Here is an 18547-nt window from a genome sequence, read left to right as displayed (position 1 = left end):
CTGAAAACAGGCCTCTCCTTGCTCTTCCCTTGCCTGAAACGCTTCCCTCAGTGACCTGCACGACTCCCTACTTTACTCATGTGTTCACTCACTCAGCCGACGTCCTCCCTAAATCGCAGCAGCCTCCACACTGTTTCCTTACTCTGCTCTTTCCCAACTCCTCACCTCCTTTCCCGTGGTTCCGTGTGCTGTCCCGTTGTCTAAGAGGATGGAAGCGCCTGCGGCCGCAGGGGTTGTATAATATCTAGAAGAGTGCTTGGAGTACAGTAGGCCATAATGAAGACCGAGTGAACGACTGGTGTCATTGTAGCCACGCCCACTGACACAGTTTCCTTCGCATGAATGAAGCTCTGGAGGGCTGGTCTTCCCCACACAAACAGAGCCGGACTGGAGGAGGGATCCTGTCTCCTGGTCCCCAGCTAAGCCCTACACTTGGAACATCGACCAGCACATTCAAGGCACTGGAATGTGTCCGCCGACGGATGGGTGACAAGATGTGGTGTATCTAGGCAGGGCAGTATTAATCATCTGTAAAAGGAAGAAAGTTCTGATACATGCTAAAAATGATTGAATCAATCTCGAAGCCTAATGCTACATAAAAGAGAAGGCAGTCACAATATGTCACGTATTACATGATTCTTTTTACATGAAATGTCCGGAATAGACCCACCCATAGAGACAGAAGGTGAGTTAGTGGTTGTCAGGGGAAGGGGTGTCGGGGGGACTGCGTGCATATGGACTAGAGGGGCACTTGGGGGTTATGGAAATGTGTTATTACCGCATTGAAGTAAATCCAGTTTTATTTGCTAGAATATAAAGGTAACTGCAAGTTTAAAAATTGAATTGTACACATTAAAAGGGTAAATCGTATGTAAATAATACCTTGATAAACTTAAAAGTTTTACTTAATTAGCATTTTTTCCCTGCGTGGATATGCCATTTATATCTAGGCTCATTTGTTTTTACGTTTAGTATCGTCTGTCGCATTTTACTCGTATTTTGTTCCCCAGCTTCCCACACTGGTTGCACCTGCGTAGCTCTAGTTTGTCACGTTAGTCCAAAGTGTGTACAGCTCCCTTTGGGGTTCCTGCCCCACTTTAGCCAGCCCCCCACCATTCCTTGGCAACCACTAATCTGCTTTCTGACTCTATAACGGTCTCACTTCACAAATGTTATGTAAGTGAAAGCAGGTGACACAGTATCCTTCTGAGATATTCCCCCTCAGCATAATGCCTTGGAGATTCATCTAAGTTGTCCCACGAATCAATAGTCTTTTTTTACTGCCGAAGAGAGTCCCGTGACGTGGGTGCTCCCCAGTTTGTTTAACTGGTCCTCTGTTGTGGGGTTGGTCGGATTCCGGTTGTTTCCAGTTTTGAACTATTACAAATAACACTGTGGCGAACAATAGTGTCCAGGTTTTTGTGTGGATCTAAGTCTCATTTCCCTCTCAGATAAATATCCAAGAGGGCAGTTCCTGGGTCGTACAATTAAGCATATGTTTAATTTACAGAAATCGCCAAACTTCAGAGTGGGCGTGCCATTTTATAGTCTCACCAGTAATGTATGAGAAATCTAGTTTCTCCACATCATTGCTAGCATTTGGTGTTGCTACTGTTTGTTTTAGCTGCTCCAATAGGTGTGTGTAGTAAGAGCTCTAGGCAATGCTGATTTGTATTTGTATAGTGGCCCGTGGTGTTGAAATCTTTCACAAGCTTGTTTGCCATCTGCATATGTTTTTTGGTGAAATGGCTCTTCATACGTTGGCCTGTCTTTCTGGGTGCCAGGTTTGCAATATATTTTGTAACTAACTGTAGCTTGTCTTTTCCTTGTCTTCCTGGAATCTTTCTGAAAACAAATTAAAAAAATTTAAAGATTTTATTTATTTGACAGGGAGAGCAAGAGAGGGAACACAAGTCCATGTTCATTTTGAGTTAAGTTTTTGTGTTTGCAGATGACATGATGGCCTATGTAGAAGATTCCAAAGAATTTATAAGAAGAAAACCTCCTATAACTAGTGAGTTTAGCAAGTTCTCAGGATACACGATCAACACACAGCATTTAATCACATTTCTATATACTAACAATGAATGTGTGGAAACCAAACTTTAAAACGTTTCAATGCAATTCCATCAAAATCCCAGCAAGGATTTTTACAGACAAAAACAAGTTTATTCTAAAATTTATATGGGAGGGCATGGGTCCCCAAATACCTGGAAGAATCCTGAGAGCCAAGTGGGAGAAATGCCCTACGCAGTCCCGGGGCTTGCTGTACGGCTCGGGTGCTAGAGGCCGCCGTGTGGGCAGAGGGACAGGGGGCCAAGGCCATGGGGGGCCACAGCAGACACACCCCACAAGCAGCCCGCTGATCCTGGACAAGTGTGAAAAAGCACGCTAATGCAGGAAGGGCAGTTTTTCCCACAAACGGGGCCGACACAATTTCACACCCGTAGACAAAGGACACCCGTCACGCGCACCTCCGGGCCTGTGCCAACAATGCAATTATTTTTATTTTTGAAAAGGTAAGACACGACCATGGCCCCCCAGCCAGAGCCAACTTGGCATTGGCACCTTAAATAAGTCGCGCGGTGGGAGGCGGAGGATTCCGGGTTCGAGGCGCCGCAGAGACGAACCCCCCAGCGGCCAGGAGCTGCACGGACTCTGCCGTCCGCCCTCCACCCTGGCCGGCGCCTCCTAGCCACGCCCCGCAACGAGGCCGGGGCGGAGAGAGGCTGACCCCGCCCACAGCCTGACAGATGGGACGGGTCGGGGCGGGGACCCGAGCTCTGGCCACGCCACTTCCGCCGGAAGTTCACTGGTTTAGCTTCCTGCCGGAGTTGGTTCTGCAAGTCCAGAAGTTGCATTTCCGTAGAGGAGAGACTCGCAAACTCCCATTTTGAAGTCTCCCTCGCGCCAGTTGTGAGTGGGCTCTCGAGTCCCACCGTGCGGCCGGGGCATCCCGGCCCGAGGGCGGCTGCTGGCCAGCAGAAGCGGACGGTCTGTCATCCGGAACGGAGGCTGCGCGCACAGTTTGTTTCCGGAGGGGCCTAGCCCGTCGACGCGCCGCGCCCCGCCCCTCGCGCGGCCACGTCTCCGCTGGGGCAGCGCGGCCGGCGGCCGCCGAGGCTTCCACAGCTCCCGGGTGAGGGTCGCGGGCAGGCGCCCGGGCCGGGGCTCCGGCTTGGGGAAGCGCGAGACCGCCGAGGGGAGCCGCGGCGCGGTCGGGGCGGAGGCCAGGCGGCGGGCGAGGGGCGCCGGGGCCTGGGCGGGCGCGGAGGGCCGGCCGCGGCTCCCCCCGGAGCGGCGACGCCCCACATCGGTCCCGCAGCTCGCCGTTGGCAGCCTCGGGGCCCGGCACCGGCTTCCCGAAGCCCGCCCGGCGTGCCTTTTCCGAGCGCTGAGTGCGCGGCTGTGCGCGGCTGTGCGCGGCGTTGGTCAGAGGCGCCCCCGCTCCCGCGGAGGCTCGGCAGCGTCGGGCGGCGCCTGGCCGCGGACTCTCGTCCCGCTGCAGAAGTTCTGCCCGGGCCGCACCCGCGGGGGCTAGCGGGGCGTCGGCTGCAGCGCGCCGGTGGCTGCTCGCCCCTCCCTGCGCCTCGACTGCGGCCGGCTTCGGGGCGCCGAGCGGGGTCCTTGCCCGAGGGGCTGCGGCCAGGCTCGGGCCCCGGAACGGAGCAGGGGGCCAGCGCGGCCTGCCGTCTCCCGGCATCTGCGGATGTCGGTGTGACGGGCGCTGTGCGTACAGGTCCTGACACCGAGCTCCCCTTAGTGAGGCGGTGGGCACGAACATGCGCCCTAGTGCGGGGCGCCGCGGTGGGTGCGTCTGCGGGACTAGAGTGTGTGGGGCAGGGGGAGCGGCAGCGGGCAGACCCCGAGGGAGGGGGCCGGCGTGAGAGGGGAGCAGCATGCAGGGCGGGGACCTGCGGGAGCCGGCGGCTGCCCTTTCCTAGTTGGTGGTTTTGTTGGCCACGGTGGCGTGGCTGCACCGCAGGGAGGTGGTCTGCGCGTTACAGGTGATTCCCGCGTTTGAAACACTCAACATCCTTTCCTCTTGCCAGCCCATCTCTGGAGCGAGAGGTTCAGTTCCCGTACCTTGAACGGCAGGAAAAGAAAATAAAAATCATCAGACGTGACTCAGATTCATTAGTGGCGTTTTTTGGTTTGGTTTTTGTTGGTTTGGTTTGGTTTGGTATTTGGCCGGCCGCCTTCAGCCGTGTGCTTCGTGAGTGAAGAGTATCTTCGGCTGGCTTTGCCTGTCAGCTTTAAGGAGCCGCAGCTAGGGAGACACCAGTAGTAGCAGAGACCATTTATTGAGCGTGTGGGGCAGACTGTGCCTTGTTGCACTTAATCTTGGCAAAAGTTTGTGTTCTTTTTCTCGTCATCACAGTGCTGAGGAGACCGGCTGAGAGTGGTTACGAAGTCTGCCAGGGCTTTACCGCGGAGGGTGGAGGAGTCCGGACCACCGCTGGAGCCCACCCTTGCCACAGCACCGCAGTCGCTGTTTACCTGTGGTTACTGGTGTGGCCTCAGCTAGATGTTATCTTCTTTTTTTTTTTTTTTTTTTTAAAGATTTTATTTATTTATTTGACAGACAGATCACAAGTAGGCAGAGAGGCAGGCAGGGAGAGAGAGGGGGGAGAAGCAGGCTCCCCGCTGAGCAGACAGCCCGATGTGGGGCTCGATCCCAGGACCCTGAGATCATGACCTGAGCCGAAGGCAGAGGTTTGACCCACTGAGCCACCCAGGTGCCCCTGGATGTTATCTTCTTTTTTTTTTTTTTGGATGTTATCTTCTTGAGGAAGTCCTGTTTGATCTCTGGCCCTGGTGTTTGTAATTGCCAGTGGAAGCAACTTAAGGCCGGGTACGTGGAGCTATTCATGTGTATCTGGAACTCCCGTAATCCACTGTGTGGGGGAAGCCGGAAGTCACACACACTTGCCTAAGCCGGTTTTCTCGGTATGACGTCCCTTGATGTCAGATGGCATGAATTCAGAGTTATGAACACTGTGTAAGTCGTAATTTTTTTCCGTCTTTTCCCTCTAGGAAATACAGCAGAAAGCAGGTATCAAAAGTGCTGCTGTGAGGGGCCCCTGGGTGGCTCTGTGGGTTAAGCCTCTGCCTTTGGCTCAGGTCATGATCTCAGGGTCCTGGGATTGAGCCCCCACATCGGGCTCCCTGCTTGGCCAAGAGCCTGCTCCCCGCCGCGTCCACCCCCCCACCCCACCCCCCACCTCTGCTTGTAATCTCTGTCCGTCAAATAGTTGAAGTCTTTCAAGAAAAATGCTGCTGTGAGAAGACTGATCCTTTAATTGTTTTTTAAACCAGGGACTGGAATGCATGTTACTAACAGCAGCTTCCTTGTGCTGTGCTCCCAGCTGTCTGACCCTTCTCCTTGCCCTGTTTTTGTCAGCAGTGAGGGAATGAGACCCTGACGACTGAGTCGCACTAAGTAAAGTCCCCCTGAGACAGGACAGACAGAGAAGGCCAGCTTATTACCTGAAGGGAGGTGCCCCCTCACCAGAGGCCGCTCTGGGCAGGCAGGCAGTGGTGTCTGTTGTCGGGCTGTGGGAGGTCTGCCTGTGAGCAGGAGGCATCTTTGAGAGTTACCAGGGGTGTCCCAGTGCCAGGGTCTAATCTGTGGAGGGCTGCACCATCCAGCTCTGAAGTGGGTAGGATTTCTCGGCATTCAGCAGGTTTCTTGTTTCTCAAGAAATCCACATAGAGGGAATTAGACGAGTGGAGCATGGGACAGCGCTGTGCCCAGCAGCCTGACGCATTTGTCTCCAGGTTTGGTGGAACTTGAACGTCTCAGCCAGAGTTCCTCTTCCCCCGACAGTGTCGGGGTTGAGTGTTGTCACTGCCTGCCTCTGTGGTGCGTGCTCCTCCGCGGCCCCTTGTCTGCCCCTGGGCCTTCCCTTGTCCGGTTGGCGTGTCCTGTCTCTGGTGCCCGAATGAAGTCTGGCCACCTGTGCTTCCTTCTTGTCCAGGTGACATTGCTTATTGGGGATGTGGCCATTACATAACGCTCTGCCCGTTGGGAACTTCCAGGGATGTTCTCTGTCTCTCACTGGAACCAGAGCTTCCAAGTATTTTTAGTCAGGGTAGTTAGTTTCTCCATGTTTGAAAGGCAGTGTTAGTGTTCGGAAGGCAAACACTGTTTTGTTGCGGAGCCGCTAGCTTCGTTGCTAAGGGCTGGAACTTGGCAGGGCCAAAGACTGAAGTCAGGAGCCTGTGCTGAGCAAAGCTTGGAGTAGGGGTGTTCGAGGGGCGGGGCAGACTTGGAGCGGGGGCTTCTGCCTCCAAGGTTCCTGGCGCAGGATGGAGGAGGGCGGCATACACGCATTTGCACTGTGGTGTGCATGGAGGGGTGATCGCCATGGCAGAACAGAGTGGGCCGGGCACTTCACCTGAGGCCAGGAGAGACTTGGGAGCAGTGCCAAGTGGCAGACATGGAAAGGTCCTCAGGAAGTTGACCTGGTGGTCAAGCGGGGAGAGGCGTCCATGTGAGAGGGACCGGCTTCTGCCCCAAAAGCACTCAATCTGCCATTGTTACCTTTTCAGGCATCATACGGAAAGGTGACTCACACACCTTCACCCCTGCCTCCACAGGACAGAAACAAGGACGTTGGAAATCAAAAATGCAAACATTTTCTTTTGTTAAGGAATGTGTCAGGGTGAGCTTCATGTACCGTGTGCCCTGTGCAGGGACAGTTGATTCCACATTCCACTCTTTTGGTTGCTTCCTGTTCTTCAAGTGGCAAGCCTGTGATGCGGGGCTAGCCTGGCTGTCCCTTTGCTTGTGTGCCTTGTCTTGCTTTGTGGGCGTCTCTGTGGGCTCAGCCATCTACAGCAGCCAAGTGGTTTTCCATGGAGCTGGGACCCTGTGCCACAGTGATTTTTGGACGGCCCTGTGAAATGTGCGGGGACAGGTGTGGAGCCTCCAAGAGCCTGTTTGTCCATCCACCCCTCTCCCCGACCCCAGAAAGGCTTTTCAGATGAAAGAGGTTTCTGACTGTTGTGGAGACAAAAACAAGATAGAGAGCTCCTTGCAGACAGGATCCGTCCTGGCCAGCCTCAGTAACTCCCTTTGTTTCTGTGATCCAGTAATTTTTTGGTCTTCAAACAGTTGCGTAAGGGATACGCTGTGAGCCACATGGGCACCCAGCTTTTCAGTTAGCTGCTTGGATTGTAGTCACCCCTGTCGTCACACATTCTGTCATGGTTCTTGCTAGTACAACCCTTAGTGCTGGTTCTACACTTAGTGCTACGTGTAACCTTTTCATGTTCGTACCAGCACTGGTCCTGAGCCACAGCATCTTTGGCCTGTAGGGTGCCAGGCAGCAGAGTGGAACGTGCAGGTGATTAGAGCTCAAGCCAGACACTCCTGGGTTTGCACGGGGGACACTGCCATCACTAGTCACCTGATCGTGGGTAGGCCGGGTTATGTCAACCACCAGGGGGTTGCCTGGTCGAGGGGTACGGCAAGGGGATTGTGGAGAAAGAGGCACACCTACCTTTCTTGCTGTGGTGTCAGCGCCAGCCCCCGTCCCTCTGTGGCGCCTGCTCAGGCTCTTACCTGAAATGTCTGTATGGGATTTGTAAGCTAGAGAAGGAAGGCATGTAAACTTTTGTCCTGAGACTCGTGAAACACAGCATAGGATAGGGTGAAACTTATTTTAAGGGGAGTAAATGCCAGCATCTCCGCAGCATGAATGGACGGTCGGACCTTATCTGATGATTAGGAGTAGGTTATGAATATCCTCGGTTCACTTCCAAAACGTTGACCAGTTGCCAAACTTGGGGTGAAGGTTTTTTCCCTTAAATTTAGCTTAGCAGGATGGGCCAAAAGCTGATCCTGACAGAAGTGAAAGATGAGACTAGTCACCTGCTGTAAGATGCCTTCTCTGGACCCTGATTCCCAGGGGGATACCTTTCCATGTGTCATCATCTCCCTATGCCTCCCCAATACAGTGTACAGTTTCCATGTACCATGCACTTGCGTCTTCCACCATGAGGTCACGCTCCTGGGAGGGGAGCTTGCCCTTGGAGCCCTGCGTGTCCAGTACAGGCGTCACTGGTCACAGGTGGCTATTTAAACCAAATTACTTATGCTTTAATGAATAACTCAGTTCCTTAGCCTCCTAAGGCCTACCTCTGCTAGGAGGCTCCCTGCGGTGCCTACAGGTCCAGTTACAGCCCCATCTGGCCAGGATGGCCCGTAGCTGGCGTCAGCACAGTCATTAAGCACCTTCTGGAACAGCCCATATTCAGCATTGTATCCTCAAAACCTGGTATATTGTAGGTACTCGGGTTGTCTGCTGAATGAATAGGTCTGTGTTTATTTTATAGGTGTGAGTTGGGAGCCAAATGGTAGTCTTGGAATTATTACTCAAATCTGACAAATGAAGATTCATAATTCTTTCTTTTTTCCTTCCTATCAGGTACCATGATATTACTTGGTTTGAGTTCAAGCCACTTATGAGACTTTAGATCTCCCCAGAATGGAAAGCTCAGCGTGGTTCTTCCCAGAAGCTCTTGGCTGCTGCTGATGGCCGAAGCCAAACCTGCCAGCAGCGCCCGTGCAGCCCCTGAGACTCCAATCAGCCTGTGCCGTTCTGACCATGGACAAGATGCCGGCCAGCTCCGGCGCCGGCACTGCAGCTGCCCCGGAGGCTCTCCCCAAGCTCCCAGGCTCGGTGGCACCGGCTGACCAGTGGGATGAAGCCCAGTGTAAGTCGCCGGGTACTCTGCTGTGACATGGAGCTTCTTACATTTTGGAACAAGAGTGTGGTGTTTAAGAGCATAATGAACTTTATGTTCAGAGTGTGTTTTTACTAGTCCGTTGACTGTTTTTTCTGAGTTGATGGCAACTTTAAATCAAGTACTGTGCATGTCACACAGGGTAGGGGCTGCCCTGCTCTGCTCCAGTGGCCTTCTGTGGGCCTTCACTGACACACTGTTCCCCGCCTCACAGCCTGTCTCTTGTTGCGTGGTTGCCCGAGTTTTACTAACTGGGATCCAGAAATGGTCCAGGAGCGCTCTAGGGATTACTGGACCACATTTGCGTGTTCGCTGATGGGTCATCCACGCATCAGAACTGCGGGGTGCATTGCTCACTTGCTTCTCATGCCTCTTCCTATTAGGAGGGTCGGGCAAGGAGCTTGGAAGTTGTATGGTCTGTATGTTCTGGTTTGCTAGCAGAGATTGTATTCTGTTCTGGCAAATGACGTTCAGGCACCTAAAATGGTTTTGTTGATTACCGGTCCTTCGGGGCCAGGGTGGTAACAGCAAGGGCCAAGACCGGAGATTCGACGGCAGGATGTGCAGGGAGCCCGCTCTCAGACCGCCGCCAAGATGGCGGACCCTCCGGCGGGACTCTCACTTGATCTCGTTTCACATCTTGTGTAAATGGAAGATGAGTGGTGCGTGTGCCTTAGGATGGTTGTGAGGACTGCAAGAAATGGTGCGTAAAACCCAAGTACTCAGATGCAGTGGGAAGTGGTGGTAGCCGTATTTTCTCATTGTCTCGCCATTTTTCTTACTTGCTTATCCATAGTTTGGCTTGTGTTTGAGAATGTACATATGTAATGTTTTTTGGCCCTTCTCTTAGATTTTTTTAGAAGTACAATATAATGCTCAAAACATCATTTTGTCATATGAACAGGAAGATGTAGAGACTCTCCCAGATCTGTAAGCCCATCAGAAAGTGATATTGAGGGGTGCCTGGGTGGCTCGGTCAGTTGGGCAGCTGCCTTCGGCTCGGGTCATGATCCCAGGGTCCTGGGATTGAGTCCTGCTCAGTAAGAGCAGGGGCTCCCTGCCGCTCTGCCTACTTGTGCTCTCTATCTCTCTATCAAATAAATAAGTAAAAAATCTTTAAAAAAAAAAAAAAAAAGAAAGTGGTATTGACCTGATTACCTTGTATCTGAAATGCAGGCTCCCCTTCCCTTCACCCGTTATGGAGCTGAAGGGATGTTTGTGTAAGAGCAGACAGTCAGATCAGAGCTGTGGTCCAGGCTCCTCTGCTTTGAGTCTGTGGTGTCCCATTTGTATTGTTCTTCCTTTCAGGAAAGCATGACAGTGAGTCGCTGCATTGGTTGAAACTTACAAATGTCAGAAACCCGTTTTGAATTTGCTTGGGCAAAGGGCAACTTCCTGGATGGATCCTGGGTACGTCCAGGGATCCGAGTGATGTGGATCCCTGTGGGAGGCTCAGACCTTGCTGTCTTTGGGAACCTCTGGAACCACATGCAGAGTCCCTCAGACCCTCCCTTCCTCCCTCCAGGTGCTATCTTGGTTCTTGACCACCAGCTGGCTCACTGACTGGGGTGAGGGGACAGGGAAGGTAAAAATGATTTAATTGTAAGACGTCTTTTTTTTCTTTTGACAAGGCAAGAGATTTCACTTAGTGTCCGGCCAATCTGTGTGTAGTGATGTTAGTGGGTGAAACTGGGTCGTCATCACTGGTTAAACTGGGGTTTTCATCTAGCACGCGTTTGTCAGACGGAAGCACAGACTCCAACTCCTTGCCGTATTGTTTGGATTCGTTCGTGTAACCTTGCCTTAGATCTCTCATTTTGGAGGATACGCTTATGCTTTGTAAACAGCTTTGGAACTGGCCCTTTGTGTGTGTGCAGCCGCAGCTCTGGTTAGCGTGCTGTCTCCAGCACCCGTTAGGAACGTTGTCAGCTGTGTTTTTAGCATTTACTTCCTTTTGCTATTTTTAAAATAAGACTTTCATGGGATTTTTCATTGGTCTTGTTAAGTGAAAAGGAAGCACTACTACTTAAATCCCACAGGCTCAACTCCACAGTGAGCAGTCCAGCCGCTTGTCCAATACCGCCCACTAACAGGAGGAGAGCAAGGCCTGCTCTTGTCCCAGAGCAAGCAGTCTCACGGGGCGTGGAGACAACTCACGCCCCTGCAGCTGCAGTCCCTTCTGTCCTGTGTTAGCCATGCGTCTGAGAAACATCTTGATCTGGTGGTTAAAACCATCATGACCAGCTTGCCCTCTTTTCCAGGTGCCAGCGTCCAGGTACACAGAGCTTCAGATGGAGGAGGAGGCCTGGATGTACCCGGCAAGGGCGACACCTGTCAGAATGGACCGATGCCACCGTTCCCAGACCCTTCGTCATCTCTCGGTCCCCCCACAAGCCCAGGGGGTCCCAATGCCTCTCCAGGTGTGGCTGGTTTCCATGACAACCTAAGGAAGTCTCAGGGGACTAGTGCTGAGGGCAGTGTTAGAAAAGAAGCTTTGCAGTCTCTCAGACTCAGTCTTCCTATGCAAGAAACGCAACTGTGTAAGCATCTGTTCCCACCGGGCTCCTCCCTGCTCTCCCCAACCCTCCTCCCGCATCCCTTGTGACTCACCACCCTTCAGAGGCACGTGCCCTGGCCAGCTTGCTGCTTGTCCCTCTGTCATCACTGTTTTATCACTGTGGTGGGTTGTGCGTTGAGCAAGTGGCTCCCTCTTAGAGAGAAGGTATACTTCTTCATGGTCTACACTGGGAACGCTGCTCCAGGTCTGGGTTTAAACGACCATGCGGCATGTCTTCTGTTACGTTGGTTGGTGAGCCAGCAGTCAGTAGGGAGTTAAACTTTGACAGCTTTCTTTACTGAATTATTTAATCAGCGTGGGGACCCAGGGGTGAACAGTCACAGACTGGCAGCCCATGAGCCCTGGAAGCATTCAGGCCTTTTTCCAGCACATTTGTCACACACAGACACACATGATCTTACATAATGGGATGGTACCACACATGGCGTTTTTACTTCTCACGCCCCTCCCCGGCCTGCAAGTCACATTCTCCCATGCTCCTTTATACCCCTGCAAACGGCCAGGTTTCAGTCACTGTGTTTTAAGAAGGGATTAGATTGTCATAGCCTGTATTTCCTGGTCAGTGTTATCACGTGGAGTTTGCCCCCACGCTGTTGGGTGCAACTGCGGATTCATTCTGGAAGGCTGGTCGGGGGCCCCTGGCGTGGCCTGGTGGACTCTGCGCCTGTGCGGTCACCTGTCATGACTGATGCTGCGGAGAGCGCCTGGCACCCGTGTCCAGCAGCGTTGGCGCTTTGATTTCTGTGGGCTGTGTCCCAGAAGCAGAATTGTTGGTTGGAAGCAATGGCATCTTTTATTCCGCCATGCATGGTCCTGTCGCCATGCCACTGACGACCCTGAGAGGCATTGACTTTCCCCGCACGTGCTGTTTCCAGTTTTGCCAGCTGTTGGCTGTGCCACAATGCTTCTGTGGTCCCTCGATTTGGAGCTCACGCTTCCCTGATCGTTTGGGCGTCTTCTGCCTCTTGGCCGTTGGTCATTCTTTTCTGTGAATTGATTTGTTTGGCCCATTTTGCTTTTGGATTGTTTGCCATTTTCTTCACAGCCATTATTTTACTAGGGCTGCAATGTGTTTTTAAAATTTCTATAAACCTAGGGGTGCCTGGCCGGCTCAGTTGGTAGATTGTGTGACTCTTGATCTCGGATTTGTGAGTTCGGGCCCTACACTGAGTGTACAGGTTACTTTAAAAAAATAGATTAACTTTTTAACTGTCAACATTGAAGTCCAGAGTTGTCATTAAAAACCTCTGGATTCTTGATTTGTAAGGATCTCTGAACCCTAAGCCCAGGTGCCCACATGGTGGCATCCCGCGGCCACCAGCTGCCCCTCCTGGCGAGTATTTACCCAGCCCTGACTCTGCTGAGTTGGGCTCCCTGCTTGAGTCCGAAGACTCCTAGGTTTTTGCCATGTGGACCCCTTTGCCCTGTGAAAACGACTAGACCTTTTCAGTGATAAACACGCACATTTGTAATGACTTGGTGAGCTCTTAGTGGAGTTCTTGGCAATTGCTCAGGTTTTAGAGATTATTATTATTTAAGATTTTTATTTATTTTGGGTGGGGGGTTATGCTTGCAAGTTGGGGGAGGGACAGAGGGGGAGAGAGAGAGAGACTCTCCAGCAGACTCCCTGCTGAGCGTGGAGTCTGACCCAGAGCTCAAACTCACCACACTGAGATCGGGACCTGAGTTGAAACCAGAGCGGGATGCTTAACTGAGCCACCCAGCGCCCTTGAGGTTTTAGGGATTTTTTTTAAAGATTTTATTTATTTATTTGACAGAGATCACAAGTAGGCAGAGCAGCAGACAGGGGCAGGGTGGGAAGCAGGCTTCTCGCTGAGCAGAGAGCCCGATGTGGGGCTCGATCCCAGGACCAGGAGATCATGACCTGAGCCAAAGGCAGAGGCTCAACCCACTGAGCCACCCAGGCGCCCCGGTTTTAGGGATTATTTAAAACAACAGCTGCGGGCACCTGGGTGGCTCAGTGGGTTAAAGCCTTTGCCTTCGGCTCAGGTCATGATCTCAGGGTCCTGGGATCAAGTCCTGCTTCGGGCTCTCTGCTCTGCGGGGAGCCTCCTCCTCCTCTCTCTGCCTGCCTCTCCACCTACTTGTCATCTCTGTCAAATAAATAAATAAAATATTAAAAAACAAACAAACAGCTGCTTATCTTTTCAGAATCCACATCTGAAGGTGGCGCTGTCTGTAAAGTGGTGAAATTAGGACACTTGTGCTCTCATCGGTGCGGTAGCTGACCCTGCCTGTGCCCCTGTGTCAGGTGCAGGGACGTTGAGTGTGAAAGATTCCTGTGGCTTTCTCACCTTTTGCTCACTCCTCAGCCCTTTTGTTACCCAAAACAAAAGATTTGGGTTCTGAGATATTCTAAATTCTGTTTTTAGGGTTTTTGTTTTTTGCTTTTTTTTTTCTTTTAAGATCTTACTTATTTGAGAGAGAGAGCATGACAGAGGTGAGGGTCTGAGGGAGAAGCAGATTCCCCGCCGAGCAGGGAGCCTGATACGGGACTTGATCCTGGAACTCCAGGATAATGACCTGAGCTGAAGATAATCACTTAACCAACTGAGCCACCTAGGTGCCCTTGTAAATTCTGGTTTTGGCCAAAAAGTTGTCATTTCCCCTTCTGCCCTTGAGCCTGGCCCCTGGACTGGAGTCGCCTCTGTTAGAAAACAGGTAATCAGTCCCAGGCCTCGCAGGGACTCCTGCTTGGCCTTCACTTTGAGGTGAGTCCTGAGTGGGACACTGTGAACAGTTTTTTTCCTTAGGAAGTAACATCTGAGCACTGCTTGTGTGAGTACCTTCGATTTTGCAGAACCTGACTGTAACATGACTTGCCACAGGAATTTCAATAAGTTGTGGGTCAGATTGTATCTGCAGATGTGACTGTGTGGAGAAGCATGTTTGGGGTCCCTTGACCACGTGCTCGGATTATCCCTCAGTACAGTTCTGTGGACACGACTGTCCACGTGCTCTTAGGCACGTCCTGAGCACGGTTGGAGCTACGTGGGGGCTGAGGGTCGCTGAGCCATGGAACACTCGGCCCTGGCTCTGACTTGAGATTTAGTTCTTCTGTTGCTACAAGTCATGGGGGAGCCGGGTCCGTTTTCCATCTGGATGCCTGTGGGGAGCGGCAGGCTGGTGGCATGAGCATGGACCCAGTGCTTTGCCAGTGGGTTCTGCCACGCCAGTCCGGGGCTCATGGTTGTCTCTTCATCAGGCAACAGCTCTTTCAACCTAAAAGGCGAGGCATTGTTTGAAGCGAAATTACAGTTAATTGGTAATTTAATGCAGAAGAGCCAAGCTGCTGTTCTGCTTTGTCCTCTGTACCCTGGTGCTTTATGAGTTTTTATTTTTATTTATTTATTTATTTTTAAAGATTTTTTATTTATTTATTTGACAGAGAGAGAGATCACAAGTAGGCAGAGAGGCAGGCAGAGAGAGAGGAGGAAGCAGGCTCCCTGCGGAGCAGAGAGCCCGATGCGGGGCTCGATCCCAAGATCCTGGGACCAAGACCTGAGCCAGAGGCAGAGGCTTTAACCCACTGAGCCACCCAGGCGCCCCGCTTTATGAGTTTTTAAATGGTCATTTCCTGGGGCGCCTGGGTGGCTCAGTGGGTTAAAGCCTCTGCCTCTGGCTCAGGTCTTGGTCCCAGGATCTTGGGTTCGAGCCCCGCATCGGGCTCTCTGCTCAGCGGGGAGCCTACTTCCCCCTCTTTCTCTCTCTGCCTGCCTCTCTGCCTACTTGAGATCTCTGTCAAATAAATAAATAAAACCTTTAAAAAAATAAAAATAAATGGTCATTTCCTCACTGCAGGTTCAACAGAGGCTTCCCTGCCCCTGGAGAAGGAGGAGCAGGTCCGACTTCAGGCTCGGAAACGGCTGGAAGAACAGCTCAAACAGTACAGGGTGAAACGCCAGCAGGAAAGAGTGAGTCCCCCTGTCTCCAGTGAGCTGATGGGCAGCTTCGTGTGCAGAAAATGGAAAATCGACATGGTTTCTAGGACCTATCAGTGGTTTCTCTGTGCTGGGATGGCTGCTTGTGCTTCTCTGGCAAGACCCTTCCTCTCTGCATTTCCCACTCTCTGGGGCTCCTGCCTTCCCTTGGATCAAGCATATTTGATTTCTGTATCTGCCATTTGAAAAGCAGAGACTACAAGCACTTGGGTGCAATTTTTCTCTCTCCTTGAAAGGAGCAGTCAGTTCTAGGTTTCAGCTGTTTATTTCATGTGCGGTGTCTGCTGACCGGTGGTCTGTCCAGTGTTAGAGTCTGTGTCATGTTATGTGGATTTGATGACTAGGTGCTAAAATCAGTTCTATTCAGGTAATGAAACTTCTGTTGGCATGTCAATGAAAGCAGTCTTTTATTTTTTAATTTAATTTAATTTTTTAATTTTTAATTTTATTTTTTAAAGATTTTATTTATTTATTTGACAGATCACAAGTAGGCAGAGAGACGGGAAGCAGGCTCCCCGCTGAGCAGAGAGCCTGATGTGGGGCTTGATCCCTGGACCCTGAGATTATGACCTGAGCTGAAGGCAAGGCTTAACCCACTGAGCCACCCAGGCGCCCTGAAAGCAGTCTTTTAAAATCATATCAAGTGACTCTAGGCAAATGGGTTTGGGTGTTTGTTTCATACTTTAACTTTTCTGTACTTGAGAATTTCAAATTAAAGGGATTCAAAGTTAAAATATTTAAACATGCTTTCAATGAGTGATTTAGTGGTGGCATGACCCTGTTAGGCTCTTTGTGTTCCCGGGAGGGGGCTGTGACTTTATGGGTGTCATTGCTCCAAAGCCAACGTGAAGGAACTGAAGGAGCCGCCACCGGGCTCTTCTGCCTGGTCAGGGGCCTTCAGGACTGGTCCAGCCGGACCAGCAGAAGTCCCAGGGATAGCGGCGAGTGATCATTTCGTGCCTGGCCCTGTGTCCACTTCCCTACGGAAGAGGAGCCTGAGGCTCAGATAGGTAAGGAGCTTGTCAGCGGTCACTCAGTGCTGAAGTGGAGAGTCGGCATGAGGACCCGTGTCTGTGGGACAGGCCTGTGCACCCTGCCGTCAGGTGCCTGTCCTCACTCTTGCCTCCCGGAGGCCTGCCTGACTCATCCAACATTGGGCGATTAATGTTTCACAAGTTCAATGTAAGATTCCAAATGTGAAATTTAGCATCATTTCCCATCTTTAAAAATAATATAATACACACACATAACTAATAGTTGAAATGGAAGATATTTCCTTCAGTAATATTTTCAGTGGAAGATAGTTTCTTCAGTAAGATAACATCTGTTCAAGTGATGGAAACGGGCGTTGCATTTGTCACATGCTGTCCTGACCAACTGTCAGTCCCTGCGTACTCAGCTCCTCCTGCCCCAAAGAAGACAGGTAGTGGCAAGATCCTGGTGTGAGGACCACCCCCTGGCCTGCTCCAGGGAGCCTCAGGGCATGGCCAGCGGAGGCAGAGTGCAGCATGCAGGGGCACCGTCCTGGGCGCAGACCACAGTCTCCCTCCTTTAGTCCTCCTCAGCCTTGCTAGGAAGGGCTGTCACTGACGCTCAGGGCGGAACGGCGGGCTGTGTGGGGGTCTGAGCCCGCCGTCTGCAGGCCGAGCTCTGTGCTCCCCGCTGCTGTGCTCTCGGGTGGCACGTGACCAGCACCCCTGCCAGCATGTGGGTGAGTGCGGGACTGCCGAGGGAGGTTTTCCTGAGGAGAGGCAAGTTCAGAATGGGAGAATCTGCCAGAACTCATTGTGGTGATAGGTCCATATGCAGGGGCTTAGGACCATCCAACAGGTGCTGAAAAGGTAGTTGTTTGAAAAAAGTCAAAATATGCAAAACAAGCAGAAACTACTAAACTAGGAGCAGAAGGGTATTTCTTTAGGAATATTTCCTTTACCTGGGAACATAGCTTAGACCCTATATTCACATGCCACAGACGGTAAGAGTTCTGTCCTGTTGACAGCCTTTTGGGAACATTGTTATGCCTTGGCAGGGTTGGGTCTTCACGCCGCCTGCCCCCCTCACTGTGTCCTGAGTGCGGTCACCCTTCACAGTAGTGTTTGTACCAGCATTTCATTAGAACCTCCTCTGATCAACATTTTGGTTGTTTCTCAGTTTTTCTATTTTTAATTTTTATTTTATTTTATTTATTAATTTTTTTAAAAAGACTTTATTTATTTATTTATTTGACAGACAGAGATCACAAGCAGGCAGAGAGTTAGGCAGAGAGAGAGGGAGGAAGCAGGCTTCCCGCCAAGCAGAGAGCCCGATGCGGGGCTCGATCCCAGGACCCCGAGATCATGACCTGAGCCAAAGGCAGAGGCTTTAACCCACTGAGCCACGCAGGCACCCAGTTTTTGTATTTTTTAAACAGATTTTATCTATGAGAGACAGAGAGTGTGTGCAGGAGCGGGAAAGCGGGGCACAGGGAGAGGGAGAAGCAGACTCCCTGCAGAGCAGGGAGCCCGATGCAGGACTTCATCCCGGGACCCTGGATTCATGACCCAAGCTGAAGGCGGACACTTAACTCACTGAGTTACCCAGGCGTCCCTGGTTGTTTCTAAATTTTTGAAATTGCAAACAGTGCTGCAGTGAATGTTTTGTGCCTTGGTATACTTTTGTGGACAAAGCCTTGAATGTCAGGTTATTGGGTAAAGGTTTTATGTGTTTGTTAGCTTAATGTTCTGCTGTCTGGATGGGCTGGACTGGTTTATACTCTAGCCGGCAGTAATGGGACTGCTAGTGTTGGCATGCTTGTGAGCATTAAAGTAACAAAAATTGGATTTTGTTCTCTGACAGGTAAGAACAAGTGTCTCCTAGCAGTTTGTGCTTTTTATGTGTTAGTGGTTTTTGTCTTTTTTTTTTTTTTTGAAGATTTATTCATTTATTTTAGTGGGGAGAGGGAGAGAGAGACTCTCTGGCAGCCTCCCCGCCAAGCCCACAGCCTGAAGCGGCGCTGGATCCCATGACCCTGAAATTGCGATCTGAGCCAAAACCACAAGCTGGACACTCAGCTGATGGAGCCATCCAGACACCCTTGTCTGTGTGTCTGTCAGTCTTTGCTTATTTTTCTGTTGGTTCTCTTTTTGTTACATAGGTGCTATATACAGGAAATGACCCCTTTCTCATCTTAATTGCAAATTTTTTTCCCTGTTTGACCTATCTTTTAACTACTTCCCTGGTGTATTTTTCATTGCACATCTGTTTTAAATATTTG

At 51.3% G+C, this 18547-nt stretch overlaps 1 protein-coding gene across 4 annotated transcripts in view; it reads left to right on the top strand.

Moving 5' to 3' along the window:
• The first annotated feature begins 2890 nt into the window (after positions 1–2890).
• Positions 2891–18547, top strand: part of GOLGA3 (golgin A3) — a 46508-nt gene continuing 30851 nt past the window's right edge. The window contains exons 1-4 of one of the 4 annotated variants that reach the window (XM_046024795.1): positions 2891–3139; positions 8436–8724; positions 11016–11294; positions 15155–15267. In XM_046024795.1, coding sequence (XP_045880751.1) covers positions 8616–8724; positions 11016–11294; positions 15155–15267 — 501 coding nt within the window. In that variant the 5' untranslated portion in view covers positions 2891–3139; positions 8436–8615. Of the gene's footprint in view, positions 3140–3794; positions 3812–8435; positions 8725–11015; positions 11295–15154; positions 15268–18547 lie in introns of those variants that run through there. The other 3 variants (XM_046024797.1, XM_046024796.1, XM_046024798.1) reach the window with 3 other exon arrangements.

This window comes from Meles meles, chromosome 12 (genome assembly GCF_922984935.1).
Source record: "Meles meles chromosome 12, mMelMel3.1 paternal haplotype, whole genome shotgun sequence".
In the NCBI taxonomy this organism is placed as follows: Eukaryota; Metazoa; Chordata; class Mammalia; order Carnivora; family Mustelidae; genus Meles; species Meles meles.
This window is presented reverse-complemented; position numbering and strand designations above follow the sequence as displayed.